Raw genomic sequence first — 22,598 nt, 5'->3', positions numbered from 1 at the left:
CATATTCATATTATAACTATATGGAAATTTAGGGGGGAGAATGATGTGACTATTTCACTTTTCTCACAAAGGTTGTTTATATTCTCCTACTATTGTTTTTTTGTCAACACTCGCCCCCCCCCCCCCATTGAGCTATTCTTTCATTTCTTATTCCTTTGAGTCTGCAGCAGTGATCATCATGAATATTTTCAGTAGGTTTAAAAGCAATGGAAGAACTTGGAGTATGTCTTCTTGGGTGACTGACTAGAGAAGAGAAGCAAATTCTTACCTGGTCTTTGTGAAAAGTGACCATGCATTGATAAGCAGCATCTGCTGAGGCAAATATGTGAGGAGGGTTTGAGGCACGTTTCACCCCATGATACAGCCTGGAAAACTGAAGAAAAGGAATCATTTAAATAACCTTCTAATACAAATGCAAGTTCTCATCTTTGAGGGAAATGTGAAATCATGACATCCATAAAACACAGGCTCCTGGCCTCGAAACCCTAGTTCAAATCCCTGTACTCTCTTACTGGCTTCCAGGAGTTCATGCAAGGATGTTAGCCTGGTCATGATCTCTCCTGAGTAGCAAAACAGGCTTAATAATAGTATAAATCTCACAGGGCTAACCAGGGAAGCAAGGTATGAAGAAAGCACATTAGGCATGTGGTAAACACTAAATTGATATTTGTTCCCATTGCTCTGTTCTGATTTTAAAAATTACTCCCCATATGTAAGAATGCTTCTGTGGTGCATTAATTATTTGAGTTCTAAGGTATACACTCCTAGAGTACATAAATTTATTCTCACTTTTGCCTTCTTTTCATTTTCCCTTCCTTGTAGTTTTTAATTTCCTGAGTGTAAAACACTCTTAAAATATATCTTACCTGTGGGGAATATATGCTTAGATTCTGGAAGGGATTTAAGGCAATTAGGATGTCTCCCACATAGGTATAAATGAGTAAGTCCATGTAGCGCTTCTGCAACTGATGAATAATGGTATCCTAATAAGGCGACAATGACATTGATAGTAAACATTATTTCTAAAAAATATAGCAACAAATTTATTCACATAAGAATATTTTTCTGTAAAAAGGTAAGGGTAGTAAAATTAAATATATCATAATCCTAAAGATCCTAACTTAACAGATTTCCTTAAAAGAAGAAAAAAATGGAATATACTAGAAGAAATAGATCCACTGAGGACTTCCTAAAAGATGGTTAGGGAGCCAGAAAAGATTTCACTTATCATAGAAAAACTCATTTTGCCAATCAAAAGGTCTTAGAATTTTATTTAATAGGCTGTTTCTATTGAAGAAGCACAGGCAAAACAGTAACTTCATTTCTTAAAGAATTTCAAGTAAGATTCATGTGATGACAATATAGTCTAAAAATGTTTTAGTGAATCACTTTGGTGATTCAGGCATTGCAATGAGGGTTCCCAGAGTTAAAATCATCAAAAAGAAGTCAGAGCAACTAACAGCACTATTAAACATGCAAATATTAATAGGAATTATCACAGTTCATAAATTTAGAATTCAAGCTATATAACAACAAGACTTTTGGCATCAATGAAGCTTTTCTTTATGAAGAAAAACTACCTTATATGAAGGTACTTTTTTTTGGTAGGGAGTGAAGATTGGGCCATATCTGGCAGAGTTCATAGCTTACTTCTGGCTTTGTACTTGGCGATCACTCTTGTCAGTGCTCGGGGGAGCATAGATTGTGCCAGGTATCAAACTAGTCAGCTCCATGCAAGGTAAGTACCTAATACCTGTACAATCTCTCTGATCCCTAAGCTGTACTTTACAAAATATGTAAAATAATTTCAGCTAATATACTTTTTAGACCCATAATATAAAGTATTTGATCAGATAAATCAAATCCCTTTTTCCTTCAAATTTTACAAATGAATACAACACAGAATCATAGTTAGAGCAAGCAAATGCTCCAAACCTTCACCCCAAGGCTATGTACACAATTGAAATTACATTGATCTTAGAAAAATCTGGTATACAATAGAAAGAATAGACCATTCAGGTAAAATAACGTCATTGGTGAGAATTATCTACTAAATGTTTAGTACCTCATCCAGAACTTCTAGATTGACCAAATCATCCTCAAGGCAGAATTTTTCAGCATCTTTCACATGATAGGGTCTTCTGGTATGCATTCTTTCATGCCTAGGAGTTTATCCAGAGAATATTAGCACCAGAACAATTTTTTTTTTAAAACAAAGTAGCAGAAAGTAGGAGCTGAGAATAAATCATTCATAGTCTTGTTACATGACCATGTTCAAAGATTTCAGAAACAGGGATAAAGAACAAGTAATCAAGTTCAGCCCAAGTTTGGGCTCTCACTCCCTATTGCTAGAGTGTCAAAGTGGATAAGGTGCACTCCAGAGTTCTAGCCTTCCTTCTAGCTGGGTGAGCAGTCTACCAAAAGGGCCCCTAAAATACTACTTAGCTTTCCTTTCATGTCAACAAAAGCATTTCCAGAAATAAACATCTCCTCACAGATCCATCCCAAGACAGTGGAGTTCAGCCAGGGGCATGGTGGTGATTTTGGATTATGGGAGCAATCTGCTGCTGGGGCCTCTATTTGGGCAGGCACTGAACTAACTCTCTCCTTCTGATGTGCCCTGGGTTGTTCCGTCTTGCATAGGTCCAAGATTAATTGCAGTTTTTGATCTCTTTTGAGATTTATTTATAAGTCTCTAAAGCAAGGCCAATAAATGAGCTTGTATGGCTGAGCCAGCAGTGGTTTGTGGATGTAACTCCTGCATGTCTTAGTTTTAGTGATTTAATTTCTCTGAAAACTTGGCCCTGAATTGTCATTATCTGGCCAGTGGCATAGCTAATTTGGGGGTGTCAGGGAGCCTCGGGGGCACCAACAGGCTGCCAATGCCCTTGCCTCACACTTCCAAGTTGATTCTGCAGTGGCCCCGCAACCCCTGGGCCTCAGTGGTGATGGCAGCAGCAGTTGCATCAGGGACAGGACAGGGACCAGGGCTGCTACCATTTGTGGCTTGGGTACTCTCGGTGGACTACAGCCAGAAGTCCAGAAGAACTTGACCAGGGTGCACACTCCTCCATTCTTGGTTACCAAACAGTAGGCAATTGGATGATCCTCCACCATAATATGCTATGGGCAGCAAAGCTTGGTCCAGGGAAGAAATGGCAGTAGGGCCGGCCTACTGGAGACTTGCTTCCAGGACCCCATGCCGGGAACTGGGTTACTCCATCATCACCACCACCAATTCCCAGATAGGTGCTCTGCCATTGTGCTGAGTTGGACCTGAAGAGTCCTATTCAGTCACTTTAAAACTCTGCCACTACCCATAGCATGGGCAATGAGAGTCCAAGATCTATGGTAGCTCCACTCACTGGAGGCCATGCTGCTGCCATCCTCACAAGTCCCATTCTGGGCCAGCAATCTTCAGGCGTTTGACAGACTGGTTTCGTTTAATAGAGCTCTCCCTGAGGCAGAATATCCAAGAGGCGCCTATATTCACTCACACAGAAATTTTCTGACCCCATCAGCTTTCAGAGCACTGAGAGCTGCTGTTCCTCCACCAGCTCTGTCACTTGTCACTGTGCCACCACTGTTTTGACCAGGAATCCACATATAATTTTTTTAAAAGACCCTTGTATGACCTCTATTTCCTTCAATTTCCCTCTCCTAAGTGATTATAGTTAGTGGGTATCACTCTATGCCATTATGGTTTTTAATTATTTATTAATTTTTGTGCTGGGGATAGAATCCAGGGTCTCATATGTGCAATTGTTTTACATCTCCAGCCCCTTATCAATTTTAGTACTCTCTCTCTCTATTTATCTATATATGTATGTACAAATAAACACACACACACATATATATATATGCACACACACAAATACACACATAAATATATGATATATATCCATGAATATAGTACAAAGTCTAAGTTTAGTTGTAAAAATATTATACCATAGATTTTTGGTTTTCTGAGGAATCTGACTGAATAGTGCTCTGGAGATTTGGGGGCCTTACAAATGATTCTTGGCCACCTATGCTTGTGGTTCATTGCAAAGGTTCATAAATATGATGCAGCTTGGGCCCTGCAGTGATAGCAATGAGGACCTGAAGGGCCACATCCACTCTGAGTGCTTGGGGGTCTTCAAGATGATGCACCTTGTTATGCTCAGGTGACCGTGTGCTTCTGGAATCAATTCCAAGTAAACTGCATGCCAGACATGTACACTGATCACTGGGTTTCTATACCATAATTTTCACTCTTCAAGATTTCCTACTTTTGACATTGCGATTTTTAAAAACTTCTTATGCAAGTGCAAACACAGACACAGTTTAGTCTGTGGGGATTTTCACATCATTTAAAAAAAATACAAACTTATCTATCCAGTCTCATGTAGGTTCACATTTAGGTTGTTTCCAATTTTTTGCTCTTAGAAACAAAACTAGCATTCAATATCTTGATGTGCATCTTTTTTGAGTATATATGTGAAATTGTTCTCTTAAGGTATTGCTCCCCAACCATCTAAAAAGCATTATTGGTAATCAATAACAATTCCCTTTGGCATACTAACAGTGTTCTTTAAGGCAAAAAATTAATTAAGGGTCAAAGAAGGCTTCCGATAATTTTCTTCATAAATCTATCACTACTCAATATAGTGCTTAGGAAAAGCATTGGCCTAGAAGATGAGAGAGGCCTTCATTTCAGGGTTGTGAGTAATGGGTTGTGGGTCATCCAGCAAATCCCATAATAGCCAACATCTCAGTTCTCTTTATCTGTAGATAAAATCACTCATGGGTGGTCTATCTATCTCGTAGGTGACTGTAAAAGTAAATGGTCAGTGATATAAAAATGTAAAACAGTTAAAAAGTCCCAAGTACTATTTTTACTTTCTTGTCAAAATTTTGATTCAACAATTTACCCATATCCACACATCACTCAGAATACCATTAGCAAAGCCAAATTATACATAAAATATTCTACAGGTAGTATAAATTTGGTAGAAGAAGAATTTTTTCCTGTCACTGTTTTATACACCATCATCATAGCTTTATGAGATATAGCTTTATCCCGCCAGGACCCAGTAACTAGCTTTACTCTAAGTACCATGTTGGATTCATAGATTCCTGAGAAAGAATGAATCCCTAACAACATGTGTTTGCAAAATTAAGGATAAAAAGCAAACTTAACAGTTCTTTATATTGAGTCAAATTTAAAACACAAAGGAAATGACTTATTTTTCTTTTCTTGTCCATTAAATTAAATTTTATTTCGTGGTGGCAGTCAAATAATACAGCAAACTGGGTAAGGTACTTGCTTAGTACACAGTCCATCCAGGTTCAATCCCTAGAGCCACATATGGTACCCCAAGCAAAGAACCAGAAGCAAATTCTGAGCATAGTCAGATGTGACACCAAAATAAAAATTAAGTTTAAAGATTTTACTTCCTGATTTCCATGATGAATATAGTTGTAAATGGAATATTTCAAGCACAGTATTAGCCATCTCTAATGCAAGGGTAATTTTGCTGATGATACATAAAAGACAAAATGGGTGAAGCTTGTAATAGCGGGTGCGAAAACTACCCAAATGTCCAATGACAAATGAATAGATAAATATGCCATGGTATATATACACAATAGAATACTATGCAGCCATAAGAAAAGATGGCATTTTAACAAGCAATAAAAAGGTAAAGGCCCTCCCGTTGATCGTCGATTTGCTCGAGCGGGCCCAGTAACGTCTCCATTGGAGACTTTGTTGTTACTGTGTCTGGCATATCGAATGCTCTCGGTAGCTTGCCGGGCTCTCCGAGAGGGGCGGAGGAATCGAACTCGGGCCGGCCATGTTGGCCACGTGTAAGGCGAACGCCCTACCCGCTGTGCTATCGCTCCAGCCCAACAAGCAATACAAAATAAATTATTTAGGTCCCATCCTTGGGGGCAGGGTTTAGAGGTTGGGGAGGAAGCATTCAAAATATGATGGTGGGTAGATGTAATGGTGGTAGGACTGGTGTTGGAATATTAAATGTAGCAAATTATTGTGAACAACTTTTAAAAAATAAAATTAAAAAAAAAATACCGTCGTGCAGTTCACTCTAACTTGGATAGAACTGGAGGGTACTGTGTTAAGCAAAATAAGTCAGAGGAAGAAAGGTAAAAATTGAATAATCTCACTCTCCTGTGCTATATAGACAAACAAAATAGGAAATAGTATAGAATGATGAGAAACCCTTGGTCCTAGATTATAAAACTGGGAATACCAAGCAAGGGAACAAGTAGACAGGGGAATGAAGATAAATAACTTGGAAATATTGGTGAAGGGTCTTGGACACTCTGGTGGTGGTGAGATGTGGTGATTATGTGCATCAAAACCATAAACATTAATGCTATTGCAAATATGTGACCTAAACTATAAAGTTAAATTTAATAAAATTTAAAAATTAATTAATTCCAAATGGAAGTCATTACTGGGCATACCCAGGATGCAGTGGTGAGGTAGAACCTGGGATTCCCACATACACTCAGCCCTTTGAGCTATTTCACTGGTCTGGCTTTTAAAAATTTGTCTTAAAACTTTACCTGTACATAAAAAAGTAATGTTGCTTTATATTTGTTTACTTTTCATTTAAATAAATCCAAATAAACTTGGTATATTTTCATTTCCTTGAATTAAATGATTTGTCACATCCAACTTGATTCATTAAAATTTACATGGTTGGGGCTGGAGCAATAGCACAGCAGGTAGGGCGTTTGCCTTGCACACGATCGACCAGGTTCAATTCCCAGCATCCCATATGGTCCCCTGAGCACCGCCAAGGATGATTCCTGAGCACAGAACCAGGAGTAACCCCTGTGCATCGCCAGGTGTGACCCAAAAAGCAAAACAAAGAAAAAAAATTTACATGGTCTACCTAAAGCCTTCCTTGAGAAAAGTCTTTATTATCAAGTTTTGTTGAAGAATTTCTTGCTTATAGATTCCCCTTTAAAAGGTATGCAAAATATTCCAAAGCTTAAAGAATAGAAGAATAGACCATGAGTAATTAGCAAAAATCATTCTATCATATATTCTATGTAGTAAGATATCTATATCATAGTTACAATGACTCAGAAGACATCTTTAAATTCCAGTAAAATCCATGCTGCTTTCTACTAGATTTCATACTTGTTATTTTATTTTGTTTTATTTTTATCACCGTTTCAGGAATCAACCCAGGGTCTCACACATGTGAGACATGCACTCTACAACTAAGCTATAACTCCAGTGTCCTGATGTGGTTTTTTGTTTGTTTGTTTGTTTGTTTGTTTATTTGGCTTTGGGCTACACAACTGTGCTTACTCCTGGCGCTGTGCCCAGGGATCATACATTAGGTATGATGAGTATCAAATTCAGGTCAGCTACATGCAAGGCAAGTGTCCTGCCCACTGTACTATCTCTCCAGTCCAACCCTCATTCCCATTTGTTTTTATGAGATTCCAAGTATTTTGGATACAAAGACTAGTTTCCTAGACAAATGGAGGTTTGCATTAAGAAAAATGAGACTCAGTGCCCTCCTGTAGGCCAGTCCTTAATGGTTTGACTTTGAGAGGGAATTAAGAGGTAGTATAGTGTGGGTGGCAAGAAGATTTGATCTATCTTAGGATTCAGGGATCAGGAAATGGGAGAACTGGCTGGTGTCTGAGTTTCTGGCTCAAGTAAGTCTGAAATACCAGAGAAAGGAAAATGGGTAGAGCGTCAGAACTGTATCTGAAAGTAAGAGAGCTGGAGGGAGACGTTGTGAGTTCTCCAAAAACAAGAGTGGCCACAGGTAGAGATAGGATAAGGGTGTTTTCTAGAATGTATTATGGGCAATTCTTGAGTGGGAATTAGGGGGTACTTAACTGTTTCAGACACTGGGTGTATTGGTATCATGGAATCAATTCCAGGGGTGCTGAAGACTTCACATGATGCCTTTGGTCATTCTGGGACCATTGCAGGACCATTGAGAATGCTACCTTGACCCTCAGTCCATTACACTCAGGGACAGAGCCCATCCCTCTCTACTTCCCCAACCAGAGGAAGTAGAGAATGGCTAACATACCAACCATTTCCAGATGCAAAAGGAAGCAAAATATCTACTGGAGGTAGAAAAAACAGGAGTATAGAAGAGAAGGAAAAAGGCAGAGGGTTCAAGGCTAAAGATGGCAGTCCCCAAAAGTCCAAGACAAAACTCAAGTCATGGACAGATCTCAGATCAAACTAAGAAACTGACAAGCTGAACAGATTACAGCAACCACTTCCTTATCAACATATTCAACAATATAATAAAATAAATATAATATAATATATTATATAATAAATCATATAATAAAAGAAAAATCTTACTTAACAACAGGAAAGAACACTTTTATTGCATCAAAATTAAAGCTGGTCATTCCTTTCAAATCATTATATTCACTTTAACATACTTTACTAAAACAGGGATGATGGAAGATAAACTTTTCTTTAATAGTAGAATAAGGGACCTAATCTAGAGTGGGAAAAACAATAGCAGACCAACACCATTCTACAGAGTCAAATATGAATGCAGTGGGTCGAGAGTGACAGAACAGTGAGTAGGGCATTTGCCTTGCACTCAGTCGACACAGGTTCAATCCCTGGCATCACTTATCATCCCCCAAGCACCATCAGGAGTAATTCTTGAGTACAGAGCCATGAGTAACCCCTGAGCATCGCTGGGTGTGACCCCAAAAACAAACAGACAAAAAAGATCAAAAATATATGAATGCAGCACCACCACCAACATAACTAAAGGAGACATAGCTTGACCTAGAACTTAAGTTGATATCTGTCAAAAAACACTGTAACAGATTGAAGAATAGAATTATTTTTATGGGAATTAGTATAATGTTCTCTCATTTTTTAAAAAATCTGAGCATGGTTTGAACCAGAAAAGTAATACAGTAGCATCTTATCAATTATAAAAAATATTTTATATGTTCACATTCTCTAAGCAGCAAGAATCAGTGATACTAGCAGAAAATGAAATACTAATGAATGCAATCACTAATTTGTAGAGTTATATATATTAATTATTTTAGGGTATAGATTTATTTCTTATCTTGGAGGAGGATAAATGATATCCAACCTCCTACGTTGCAAACATTTTCAGTACTTTATAAATCAGTCATTCAGAAATCATTCATTTACACAGGAGTCCAGACTCATCAGTGAACATGATGTGTGGGGGTATGGGATGGGAGTGTGTGGGTGTGTGCTGGTGAAACCTTGACAGTTCAACTATGAGAAATCTTTTCTTAAAAGGTCACTGCTTCAGGTTGAGAAGAAATCAGAAAAGTTGCACTCTCTTAATCAGTCTCAGGCAAATTTCCAGGCCAGAATAAAAATTCGTTAGATAGCAAAAAAGCAACGAGTGACTGAATTCTTCTGAGTAATGCTTAGCATAGAGGCTTGGCACTTACTGGTTTACACTTGTGGTTTCATCTAGCCCCAAGCCACCTGCAAGGGATTGACCTGCTGAATCTTGTAACTTAAAGGCAACTTTCAGTTGAATCCATCATACCAAGTGGTAGAAGGCAGCCAACCCTGCAACCTTTGCCTGCACTCACAGCCCAGACAAAGGTTTTGCTTTTCTCCAACTAACGTCTGGAACTGACTTTTAAGAAGCATATTTTCTCTGTACTTCAATAAAGAAATAACATACCAGATGATATTCGTTGGTCTGAATTTGATGTAGTGGAGCATTAAGTAATATGCTTGATACCTTGAAAGTATTAAAACAAACAGTTTGAATATTCTCAGCACCACATTCCACCTGATCAAATGTCAAGCTATAGTGAGTCTCTTGTCCTCCGTGGCCCTGTCAGGAGACTGTTTTACGTTATAGGAGATGGTTACATCTTTCAAGAGGTTCTCAAATGTATTAAACATGGACTAATTTCACCACAAGGCACTGCTAGTCAGTTAAGTCCACCTGAGCTTACCTTGAACGGGCACATACTTAGTTGAATATCATATTCCTCACATTGGCTACTTTAAAGATTTCAAAACTTCCCTGGATTTCATCACCCATTCTTAAATCTGAGACTATCTTGCTTATGTTTTTTAAAAGATAAAGGCTACTGACCATGAGTTTCTTCATAGTAACACCTCAGTCCCTTCCCCTATAGTTTTCTTATTATCTCCATCAAGCCTCTTTTGTCTTTCCCACCTCAAGATTTTTTCCTAAGGTCAACTTTTTTCTTAAATTCCTGATCTCTCTCCATATTGCTTCCTCTTTTAACTCTTCTCTTTTTTTTCCCAATCTCTTTCTCTACTCCCTTTTCTCTTTGTGTTTTGATTTGGGGGCTATGCCTGCTATTGCTCAGGGACTAATGTCTGCCCACTTTCGGGGTATTATGTAGTGCCACTGGGGTTTGAACTTGAGTATTCTTCTTGAAAAGCATGTACTCCAACCCATTGAGCTATTTCTTTGTGCCACCCCCCCCCCATCCCTTTATTTCACTTTTATTTTTTCAAGTCTTCTACATCCTTTAAGAATCTGCCGACTTCCCTGGAATCCCCTCAAAATATTTAACTTCTTTCTCCCCTAAGAAAAAGCACTGAAGTAGTAGATTTAATATTCCCTGCCTCTCCAAGGAATGGAAAGACAGTTTTCCTGTAAACTGAAATTCTCATTTCTTTTTTTTTGGGATCATTTATCAAAACTAACCTGTTATGAGCTACAGAGATAGTACAGTACTGAGGGCTTGCCTTGCACACAGTCAGCCCAGGTTCAATCCCCAGAACCCAACATGGTCCTCCAAATCCCACCAGAGTGATCCCTGAGCACAGAGCCAGGAGTAAGCCCTGAGCACAGCTGGATGTGGCCAATAAATAAATAAACAAGCAAAATACCTAACTAGTTGCCCAGAATTTGGGGAACTACTGAAGAATTCTACTTTGGACAGAAAGTTGGAGACTTGACATATTTGAAAGTACTAGATATTTCCTTTAATAAGATTTAGAGAGTGAGCAAAGTCTTCTGACTGGTCTCATTCTTAATATTTTGCAGTGACTGTACCATTTTCAGCAGAGAAGTAGCCTCATATGGGGTAGAACCTGCAATACTTCTCTATATTTTCTAAACTCAACACTTTCTCAACTGGCAAACCATTATCTTACCATCTTCTGATACTGGTAATTGCCATAACCTGAATCTCTCTCATTTCCAGGCTCCAGCGTTCCCCAACTTCATTCTCCACATTGCTATCAGAAGAACCTTCCAGCACCACATGTTACTTGAACCATTCCACTGGAAGAGGGGCTGTGCCAAAGGAGCAAATCCCCCAAGATGCAGCAGTGCCAATGAATTATTCATCCAATTCTCCACAATGCTCTCTCCTGTACCTTAGACCTTTGCTGATTCTTTCCTCACTAACCTGAAATAACCCTTTTTCTGGCATTCCTTCTTTGGCTTTCAGGATAGCTCAAGGATCATTTTCTCAATTTTTTCAGGGTCTCCCCTCCTCAGATGGTCTGGAAGGCACCTCAGGTATCCCTGAATCCAGATGTTTTCATGGGCTTCTAGTCTCTATCATACACTGGGCTATGAGAACTTTATCAGGAATTGTATCTGATTTGCTCTCTGTTCAGCAGAGACATGCACACATATAAATGTCTCTCCAGTGAATAAATGAATAAATTAGATTTTAAATAAGAGATAAAAGTGCAGATATTTTTAACATTCAGTACTTCAATACAGTTGGTTTTCATGATGTTATATGACAAGAAAATAGAGATGAATTTGCACATATTAAGGTCAAGAGGTAAAGTTTCTGTGGATTGCGGCAAAAGTAACAGAAAACTTTAAATTTAACAGGCAATGTATCCTACCTCTATTATATCACTAATATTTTTGAGGGTTAACCTTCATCAAAGTCATTTCAAATATTTTAAATGTATTGACTCAGTATTCAAAATAATCCTTGTTTTATATATGAATAAACTACAGTACAAAACACTTACACAAGTTTTCCATAAGTGGTTAGCATGTTATTCGATTTGGTTGAGCAAGTGACACCTGCTATGTGACCACAATAGTTCATGAGAGTGATAAGCTGGGTATTTCTCTCAGCCAAATATGCAATCACCTCAGTTTTTTACTGTTTTTCTCACCTTTCTTTTGGAACTCAAAGCTGTGAAAATATTGATCTACTAGTATCAAATGATATTTGAGAGTTTTTCTCTACGGACCTTAAAAGTTCCTATGTGGTTGACTCCTTGCCAATTGCTAAGAGAAAGGAGTAGTGTGGAATAGGTGGCAGGCTAAGTGTCAATTACATGCATTCTGTTTGCTTTGGAATCAATTTTCTTCCCTCCTAAGGAAGTGTTTGTTTAAGGTTTTGAAACCTATTTGTAAGGCTGTACTTTTTTAATGACTGTTCACAGAAACACAAGCTCTGGAATGAAACTAAAGATAACAAAGACCCTGTGAGGAGCCTTTACCAGGAAATGAGACTTTTGACATCAAAGGAATTGACAAGGATAAAGAAAAATTAGAGAAAGAGGGTGAGAGTTCTTGGGGTTCCATTCTCTACAGCAAAAGAAAGCATAAAAAGAGAACACATACTTGGACAGTCAGAGTCCGGAAAATGGGAAAAACTAAATAACTCAGCAAACCAAGTCTTGAAAATTGTACTGTAAGAGATTTAAGAACAGAGAAAGACGATTTAGACATTTAAATGCTGAGTGTTTTTTTCTTTTTCTTTTTCGACTTGGTTTATAGTTATTTCACTTCATTTTGATGTTTGAGCTTTGCAGGGAAATTTAGGGGTGCTTGAAGGTCTGGAAGTGGGTGGTAGAGCTGTAGAGACTAATGTAAAGGAACAAAAGAAGGAAAAGAAAAGAAATTTTCATTTCCTGGGGTTTAAACACAACTTTCTACTGCACACACAAAAAGCACCAAGTCACGAGAATTTCTCTGCACTTTTCTATCCCTTAGGCAAATCAAAGAAACAGAAATGGAGATATGAAAAGGGAAGAATAGAGAAAAAACCATTGATCTGCCCCAAAGAGGCCTGATGAGGCAAGGCAGGGCTGGAGCTGACTGGGTGGTGAGGAGATGTCAGCCAGAGAGTCACCTTGAAATGAGATCTCCAGTTCCAAAACTTTGGATGCTTTTTGATTTGTAAACAGTTTTCTGCAGAGTGCATGAATATATCCAGAACTTGTGACTTGTATATTTTATTTTCTTTACCTCCAGTCCTGTGAGTGTTCCTTTAATAATAATGGATTTGAGCTTATCTACATCCTGGCCAGTTTTATAAAACCAAATAATCGCTGAGCTGAGGAAGCAGCAGCTTCATTTGCATTTTTAAAATTTTTTGAAGAGAAATTCTGCCACCCTCTGGACAGAAACCAAAGATCTGCTTCTTAAATACCACCATGTGATACCATTTTAAGCAATTACCCCTGAAAATAAACATTTATTTTAAAAAAAAAACCCTGCCATTAAAAAAAAAGCAAGGATTGGGAGAGTCCCAGTTACTTTAGATAACACATAACAATATCTAGGAGGGGAAATCATTTAAAAATACTAAAATTGCCTTTAAGGTATTTTTAACTAAAGAAAATGGTATCGTAGCACATTAGAGAAAAGGCCTCTAGTGTTTATCTTGTGATCTTTCCAAATCTTTTTTCAGCTTGTGTCTGCTCTGCAGTCTTGCAAAGTTAAATAAAGACATTTCACACAAACTCTACTGGGGCTGACCCCCAGGGGTGAAAAGGAAAAATTCATATATAAATATATATATATTTATACTAAATATAAATATTTGTTGACTTGTTAAGTAGAGATAACCAAGCACTTGGGCAGCGTGAGATTTTATTCACAGTTTGAAAGTTACCAGAAAGAAACCCACAGATGTGGGGTAGGGGGAGGGGTGCCCCCAAGCACTCTTTGCCAGGCATGGAATAATTAATGTCATGTAAATGCAGCTCTCAGTAATGCAGAGAGGGACAATTAGCAGTGGCAGGGCCCCCAGCAATTCAAAACCTATGACAAGACAGTTTTATAAATAACCAGAGAGAGGGAACAGGGAACCAAGAACCATACCTGGTTTTAACAACAGGGATTAGATGCTTTTGATCATGGAGGACCTTGGCCAGCTGTTTTTGCAGAAACAAAACCTTTCCGTGGGTTCCTTTAATAAATGGGTGGTCGAGGAGATGGGTGACGGAAGGCCGCTTCTCAAAATCCTTAATCAGACACCTGTTTGCAAAAATCAACCAACAATCTAAAATACAATCTCAGACATTTGATTTCCCTACGATGATGGTAATGAGGAAGCAAAAAAAAAACCTCAAACCTGCTCATGAACCATACACAGCTCTTTTATAGTAGATCACAGGTGTTGGGGTGATCTTTTATACATTAAATTAATTAAAACATCAGAAATCTATATGAGTATAAGCACATATTAAAAACAATCAATTGTTGCCATCCATTTAATTGAAATGCTTTCAAAGTACCTGAAATCTACTCAGATTGAATTTTCTGTTAGAATTTCCATTAATGAAAAATGTTTTCAGGAGAGTCCAGTTGATTAGTCACTATACATTATTCTAGATGCATAAAAAAATTAAATGCTGTGACTTTAATGAAATTCTCATATGTGAAATATCATAATGAGAAAATACATTTAGAAGTTTGCAGGGTAAGAAACTAATCACAAAGAAAACTTCAGAAGGGAACTTCAAAATCAAGATGTTGAAATTCTTCTCTGAAGTTTTCTTTGTGTTTACCTAATTCTGAAGGTCTTCTGAGGAAGGAGAAAGGCCTCAAAACAGGAAGAGACTACAGTATAATTCAGATGAGTTGAAATGGAATTTTACATACAGAGAACAAAAAATCCATTCAAAATGGTAAAAATAGGTTACATATAAACTTAGATCAATTGGCAAAAAACTACACCAGTGTAACCACTTCCTGTTTCAGATTCCATACTCCTTTCAAAGAAAACAATGGTTTAGTACATTTTTCTGTATGCTCGATGTTAATAAAGATGATTTTGACACAAGGAAATTTCTAGTGAAATTGAATCTGATGAATACCCCTCCAATTACCATCACATTTTCATTCTAAGTAGTTTGATGTGAGAAGAAATTTCAACATCCACCTTTTTTTAATGACACGGGTCTTTAACTCACATGGGAAATGTAGGATAAATATTGGATGTCATTCTGTGAAATAAACATTTCCAGATTTCCTAATAAAGACATGCCAGCAACATCTTGAAAAAAATAATTTTTAATAGCAAATCCACTAATAAGTGGTAAAATTTCAGCCACACTTTGAGCATTTATTCCAGACAAATAATCAGTATTCCTAAAACAATCCTCAACCATTCCATTTACCAAAAGCCTTTTGAAACTTTGCAGTTTTTGCTGGAAGCTTCATTCATATCCCTCATCTTTTAGACCTGAAAAGATACTCTCTATAATTTCCTAGTCAGTTTAAGAGACAATTCAGGGGATGGTCTGTATGGAACTGACTCTTTGAGTTAGAAATACTGGAAGTGCCTAGATTATCTGCATTTTCCTCTCCAAAAAAAAGTCCCACCTATCTCTTGCCTTGGGAAAAAATTATTTGATTTCCTCAGGGGCCTTTGGTAGTTATCTTTTTTTTTTTTTACCCAAAATCAAAAATTAGTGCACATGCTAAAAATATACTATGCTTGGGGGTGGAGAAAAAAAAATACTGTGCTTTTGTGTTTATATGAACAATATTCCTCTGGATTCTAGGCAATTTCTTTTAATCTGTGTATGCATATTTCACTACCAAAGGAAATTAAATGCTAATGTTTTCCAAAGCATCTGCAAAAAAGAAACTTCTTGGTAGTTATGTAATCAGTAGTGCAGGTATATTTAGTCCCATCCTCTTAGATTGTGGGAAGATGCAGAAAAAATTGCTAAAATCATCCCTTTTCTTCAAGAGTTGCTTTCATTGCCAGCCCCCAAGCCTCAGAGGTCAGGATGAGTGTCCAGGTGCCACTTGGGTCCCACAAGTAAGCCTGCTCAATAATCTTGAATAGGTTGCACTTTGTCCCTTATCACCAAGCAGATATACCAAGAATATTAGGAGAGAGTTTCCTTCTCACAAAATATTTTCCTTCCCCTGCCCCCCTCCCCAACTTCTTCCTGCACTAGCTGGTGAATTTCTTCTGACAAATCAATCACTGTTCACTAACAAAGAAAGAACAAGAGCAACAGGGGCCGCACAGGACCAACCAGTAAATTACCACTAATACTCGAAACCATTACACTGAGGACTGAGACTGTTGGTGGGAGGAGAGAAAAGCAACGGAAAATTCAGAGCATATGAAGAGGGAAGTGAGCTGCAGCTGCCCCTACTTTCCCCCTTGTGACAGTGGGATAGTGGTTCAGGTGAGGCTTGTAAACAAGCTCTTCCAGTTCTTCAGTTTTTAAAGCCCCTGGGATATAGTTTGTGAGGATCCAAGAAGCCCATCCACCAGTATTATGAAAATAGGTCTGTGCTGGAGACAGGGATTCTTTAAAAGTGCTGTATCTTATTTCAAAATTATATCATCCTGGAGCTGGAGTACTTGCTTTACTTGGGGCTAACCCTGGCTCATCCCCAGCACCACATATGGTGGTTGGTGGATTGTCAGGAATGATCCCTGAGACCAGAGCCAGAAGTAAGCCTCAAGCACTGCCAGGTGTGGCCTCCACACCCAAACTAAACAAAACATAATTTTAGCATCCAGTTGGGGAGCAATGTTCATTTGATTTTTTGATATTTTGGATATTTGATATTTGATCATTTGATATTTTGGAGAGAAACTCGATTTAGAGATTAGATCACAGAGGGAATGAGCAAACACAGACTAGATAATAAAGGAAATAGTCAAACAAGGATGAAACTAACAAATGAATCTGTTGTCTCTTGAAAAATCCCCCAAACTAAGATGGCAGGCTCCCTGCCATTCAATTTTTTCGAAGCAACAACCAAGAAGATTTGTTGGTTCTCTCAGTAAGATCTGGGCTAAAGTGGATCAGCAAAACTGATCAGAATTGGATCAGCAGAAATGAAATGGAGTGTGTATGGGGAGAATGCTAAGCAGCGTTGCCACTTATCCAACTGCACTGAACATTTCTAGAAGGACATGAAGTCCTTGAGGGTATAGTCTTCTGAAACAATCTTCCATACTTTTTCTTATAGGGAAACAAGGGTCAGACTGGCATGAAATTATCATTTTACTGATAGAGGAAAATTCTACCTTAGAAGCAGATAGGGCCCAAAAGTCATGCATTACAAAATGTTAGGTTAAGTGAATTCATATCATTTCATTTGTTCTGAAAACACTTATTACAAGCATCAGAATTCAATAAAATAAAGTTATCAAAATTATAATTTTTTTCTCAAGGAGCTCAACCTAATGAGAAGGAAAGATAAGAAAGAGATCTGGAGAAATAGAGCAGTGGGTAGTGCATTTGCCATGCACATGACTGACCCAGTTGTGATTCCTGGAACCCCATGTGAACCCCTGAACTCCATCAAAACCGATCCCTGGGTATAGAACCAAGTGTAAACCCTGAACCCTACATAGAGAGGCCCCCAAAACAAAACAAAACCAGAAGGAGAAACAAGCAAACAGACAGAGTCAGTGTTGGCATCTACGGAAGAACTAACCACCTAAAGCATACGCTTGCAGCTATGGCACAGGGATTTTCCATTCTAGCTGCTCTTTTCAGTACTCTGAAAACGTCTCCAGCTCCATCTAGTGCTGTTAAACATGGAACAAATGCAACATAAAAGTGCTAGACTGTGTCTGGTGCATGGGTTCTAGTCAAGGAAGACTTGGTGAGAATCGAGCTGGGTTGGAGAAGACACATTTAGAAACTAAATTGAAAGACCACAGACATAGTGCAGAGGGTAGAGCGCTTGCCCTACACACAAATGAGCTGGGTTCAATCCCCAGCATCCCAGATGTCCCCAGAGCCTCACCAGGATTAAGTCCTGAGCCCAAAGGCAGGACTTAACTCAGGTAACCCCTGAGTACCACTAAGTATTGCCCCCTCCCTCCAGCCCATCCCCACAAAGAAACTAAACTGAACTTGATTTAGTAGAGGCAAAGAGGTAGAAATTAGTTCCAGGCTGGGAATCAGAATCAACTAAGCAAGATGCCAGACTAAGCAAGCTGTGTAACCAGAAGCGTTTACATCTACTTTCAACTCCTTTGAATGTGTAACAATTGTCTTCCTGGCTATACAACTTTAGGGTAGATCCTTTACTGCTTCAGACTTTGCAATTTGGTTCCCTAAATTTATTGTTTAACTTTGTCAACTCCTTCCAGATATGGGTTTAGTGAATTAAGATAGAATTGACTGATAAGAAAGAAAGAATTCCTGGCATTTATTTAGAAGAATTTAAGTCTTCAGATAAAATCCTTCTCCTTATTAAAAGCAAGATACAGTGGGGGAGATGGCATAAAGGGCTGGAGCACAGGCATTGCATTAAGGAGCCTGGGTTTAATCCCTAACCCTGCATGGCCCCCGAGCACTGCTGAGAGTACTCGACAGCACCCCAATACAGCATCAGAGTGTCACCAGGTGTGGTGCCCAAACAATACAAAAATAATCAAATCAAATAAAAATTTAATTCTCTCACCTGATTTGGGGAACACACATGGAAAACTAAACAGGGTACACATTCATTTCAGGACTGCTTTTTTTTTCTTACATTAAAATTTAAAAAAATATTAAGGCACAGTGATTTACATGGTTATTAAGGCACAGTGATTTACATGGTTATTCATAGTTGAGCTTTAGGCATACAGTGTTCTGACCCCAATCATACCACCAATGTCGACTTTCCTCCACCTATATCCCCATGTTCTCCCCCCACCCACATACACTTCTCGAAAGGACAGCTTTTTCAAACCAGGAATTGCAGGTGATGGAGATATAGTGCTAGAGATAGTACCACAGCAACAATCATGTTTGCCTCATACATACCTGACCTAGGTTCAGTTCTGGCATCCCACATGGTCCCCCAACCACTGCCAGGAGTGATAACTAAGTGTACAGCTGGGTGTGGTCAAGAACAAAACAAAACAGAAACAACAAATCCCAATGCAAAAATATTTCCCCCAGTCAGGGATTGAGCAACTTCTAAAAGAGAATGTATAAAATGTTGACCTCTCTGAGAAATCTGGTCCCAGAAGTATGAGGTGAGTTAGGTGGAAAAGTGGATATGTAAGACTTTCCACTAGAAAAAGAATTGATGTCCTGGTCAAAAGTCTGGGGAACATTGGTGACCATCAAAAGCAAGGATTGATAGTACAGCGGGTAGGATGTTTGTCTTGAACACAGCCAACCTTGTTCTGATCCCCGGCATCCCATATGGTCTCCTAAGTACCGCCAGGAGTAATTCCTGAGTGCAGAGCCAGGAGTAAGCCCTGAATGTAGCTGGGTGTGACCCAAAAAGAAAAAAAAAAGCAAGTCTAGTGTTTTATAAGACATGTAAGCATATTAAATGATGCTTTAAATAGAGAAAACACCTTAGTTTGTATAAATCCATATTTCCAAGTTTTCTTGGCCACAGATTCTTCTTGTATGTCAGAAGAGCTAGAGTTCTGCAAACAGCAGCCTCAGAAGCTACATCAGTAGTAGACAGTGCCATCACACAGCAGAACATGGGGAGAAACATCAGGGTCATATTGTCCCCATCATGTCTGAGACATCTATTGGCTGTTGTTTCTGCATGTCAGTGTCTCAAACAGGGGAAATACATGTTCCAGGCACCATTCACCTCAGGGTACAACAAAAGCAACAACAAAAGAAATAAGGACTGGATTTAGGGATATTACTTTCTCCCCAAATCAAAACTATTTGCTAAATTTTCAGAATTATTTTAAAAATAATTTTTTTGAGAACTGGATTCATAGGTGATGATTCCTATGCTAAAATAAACAAATAAATAAAGTAAACTACTGGGAGATAGATTGACTGAATTCATCCTCCATTTATGGGTCTATAGTGGGTCATTTGGATATGATAGAAAAGTCCACAAACTGGGAGAAAAGAAAGCATATCCTAGTCTTGAAGAAAATCAATCCGTTTCCTAATTTGAAATTCTAGTACCTTCCATCATGCTTTCTTGACTGAAGATTAATTCTCAGAACTCATTAGTGTCACCACATTAAATGCAGGTGATTGCAGCCATTAGCTGGGGTCATCGAGCCATACTTCTGCCACAAACAGGCAATAAGAAGCAGCATTTTTTAAAGAAGCAGCATTTTTTTAAGGGCTGGGCATCTGTGATGGGTTTTGCAGCTGGAGGAGCCTGTGCTCTTAAGGATAGTGCTATGGCTGTAAACTGTCATTTCAAAGCCGAAAAGCAGATGCCTGCAAGGGGGAGCTCTTTATCAAGAGTCACCAAAGGGAGAGACATTTACTAGCTAATAAAACACTTGATAAGGAGCCCTGAAAAGCCTCAAAAGCTAAAAACAACAACAGCAAAAATAAGGTGAGCTCTCTGGGAAAAGCAGGAAGGTAAGCCGGCTCCTTCCAAACATTTCAGGAAAAAACAGAAAAAAAATAAACATTGGGATTTTTGTCTCCTCATTTCTTCTATGACCTTCTGTCTTGGACAGCTTCTCCTGTTTTCTGGGGGCCACTGCATAAATTGTGTTTCCCTCAGAGCAAAACATGGAACCAGGTTTGCTGGGAGCCCTCTCACTGAGCCCGTGCTGCATCCTGCACATCCCATCATCATCAGACCGAGCCTGACTGACAAAGAGGCTGCTGCACAGCGAGGAGGAGAAAATCCTCTAGAGGACACACTAATTATAGGTTAAGTATCGGAGCCCATGGTTCTGTCTGAGGAAATTTCCATTCCGGATGGCAAGAGTCGGACGAACACAGGCATTTTCCCAAGATGACTAATGCTGCCAAAGAAGGCAGCTGAGCAAACTTGACATTGCCCATGTCATTTGGTGAAACACCACCTCCAGGTTGGTCAACATATTTAATTGCACCTCAGCTTTCATCAAGTGTGTAACTCAGTTATTTGAAAGCCTCCCAGGGGAGCGAGACTACGGGCTAACTTCACAGGCAGGTGAGGAAGTCAGGTCTAAAACTCAAAGGGACAGGAAAGAGCCAGGGGCGCATGTTGGTCTGCCTCTGGCTGTCAGTCAGAGAGAAAGCAGCAGCATGCATCAAAAGGTGCTGGGAAACCCCATGAAGAAGGTAGGACAGAGGGCTTTCAAACAAGAAGCTTGTGGTCTCCTTTTGAAGTGGGGAATGGGAACAGGAGTAAATTCTGTGTAGCGGAGTTGGAGCGAGACTGCAGGGCCACAGAACCACAGCGCAGCTGCCATCATGCCTGAGCCGCTGAGACGAGGAGACTGCAGGTGTGAGAGAAAAAACTCAGAGAGCAAGCCTGACCCTCATAAAAGCCAGAAGCACACAGGAAGACAGGAAGTCCCTGCCTTGGCCCAGGGGACTCTAGGAAGGGGAGAGAAAGAGAGAGAGAGAGAGAGAGAGAGAGAGAGAGAGAGAGAGAGAGAGAGAGAGAGAGAGAGAGAAGAGCTTTGCACAATCACCAGGCTAAAGTGAGGGGTGGGGCTGGGACCCAGAAAGATTCAACTTTAGGCTCACAGACAAGACTCAGAGGAGGTGACAAAGGTGACAAGTGAAAAGGGCTGGGATTGTTTGAAGCTAGAAGATAAAATATCTGAGCAGGTGGAGACAGAATCTATGTGCAGAGTTGATGAGTGAGCACTGAGGTAGTGAGAGAGTTCAGGTAAAAAGAAAATGCGACCAGAGAGAGAGAGAGAGAGACAGACAGACAGAGAGGAAAGGAGGAAGGGAGGGAGGGAGGAAGGGAGATAGGGAGGGAGGGAGGGAGGGAGATAGGGAGAGAGGGAGGGAGGGAGGGACAATGAGGCACAGGGACCACAGACACCGTCCAAGGAATAGCCAAAGGAAGGAGTGGCGCTTTCAATATTATTGTTCCTGACACATCTCTTTAAGCTGTGCTTTCAGGGTAGCCTGTTACAGCAGCAGAAAATTAGAGAAGCATGCGTGCACGCGCGCGCGCGCACACACACACACACACACACACACACACACACGCCTGTGCGCGCACATGTTTTGTGGCCACACCTTGTGGTACTCAGGGCTTAATCCTGTCTTTCCACTTGATCATTCCTGGCGCTGCTCCAGAGACTGCATATGATGCTGAGGATTGAAATGGAGTTAGTCACTTGCAAGGCAAGTACCTTATCCCTTATGCCATCTCTCTGGCCTGGTAAACAGATAATTCTTTCCTGTGTTAGGGGATAAAGTGAGTCACTACTTCACACCACTACAGCAAAGAGTTTAGCGAAATGCCCACCTGCATTTCAAGTCCATCCTGTGGTTCAAAAGATACAGAGAGGTAGATTCCTTGGTCACGGAGAATGCAAAGCAGCCAAAACCCAGTTCTACAAGCACAAGTCACTGGCAACATGTTGCTATGCTGTTTGTGGAAATGGGCATTTGCTGCTGGAAGAAATCAGCCGCAGTGACAACACTGCTTCCTGGGCATTGCTGAGGGTCT

At 39.5% G+C, this 22,598-nt stretch overlaps 1 protein-coding gene across 1 annotated transcript in view; it reads right to left on the bottom strand.

The window, feature by feature from the left end:
* LOC130019802 (myosin-IIIb) overlaps positions 1-22,598 on the bottom strand; it is a 410,050-nt gene that overhangs the window by 128,037 nt on the left and 259,415 nt on the right. The window contains exons 10-13 of the mRNA XM_056110474.1: positions 14,088-14,243; positions 2,066-2,162; positions 867-983; positions 269-373 (exon numbers count right to left, since the gene is read on the bottom strand). Of these exons, the coding sequence (XP_055966449.1) occupies positions 269-373; positions 867-983; positions 2,066-2,162; positions 14,088-14,243 (475 nt within the window). The remainder of the gene's footprint in view (positions 1-268; positions 374-866; positions 984-2,065; positions 2,163-14,087; positions 14,244-22,598) is intronic.

Source organism: Sorex fumeus, unplaced genomic scaffold (assembly GCF_029834395.1).
Source record: "Sorex fumeus unplaced genomic scaffold, SorFum_2.1 ptg000009l, whole genome shotgun sequence".
Classification (NCBI taxonomy): domain Eukaryota; kingdom Metazoa; phylum Chordata; class Mammalia; order Eulipotyphla; family Soricidae; genus Sorex; species Sorex fumeus.
Note: the sequence above shows the minus strand (reverse complement) of the source record. Positions and strands in the feature narration are given on the sequence as shown.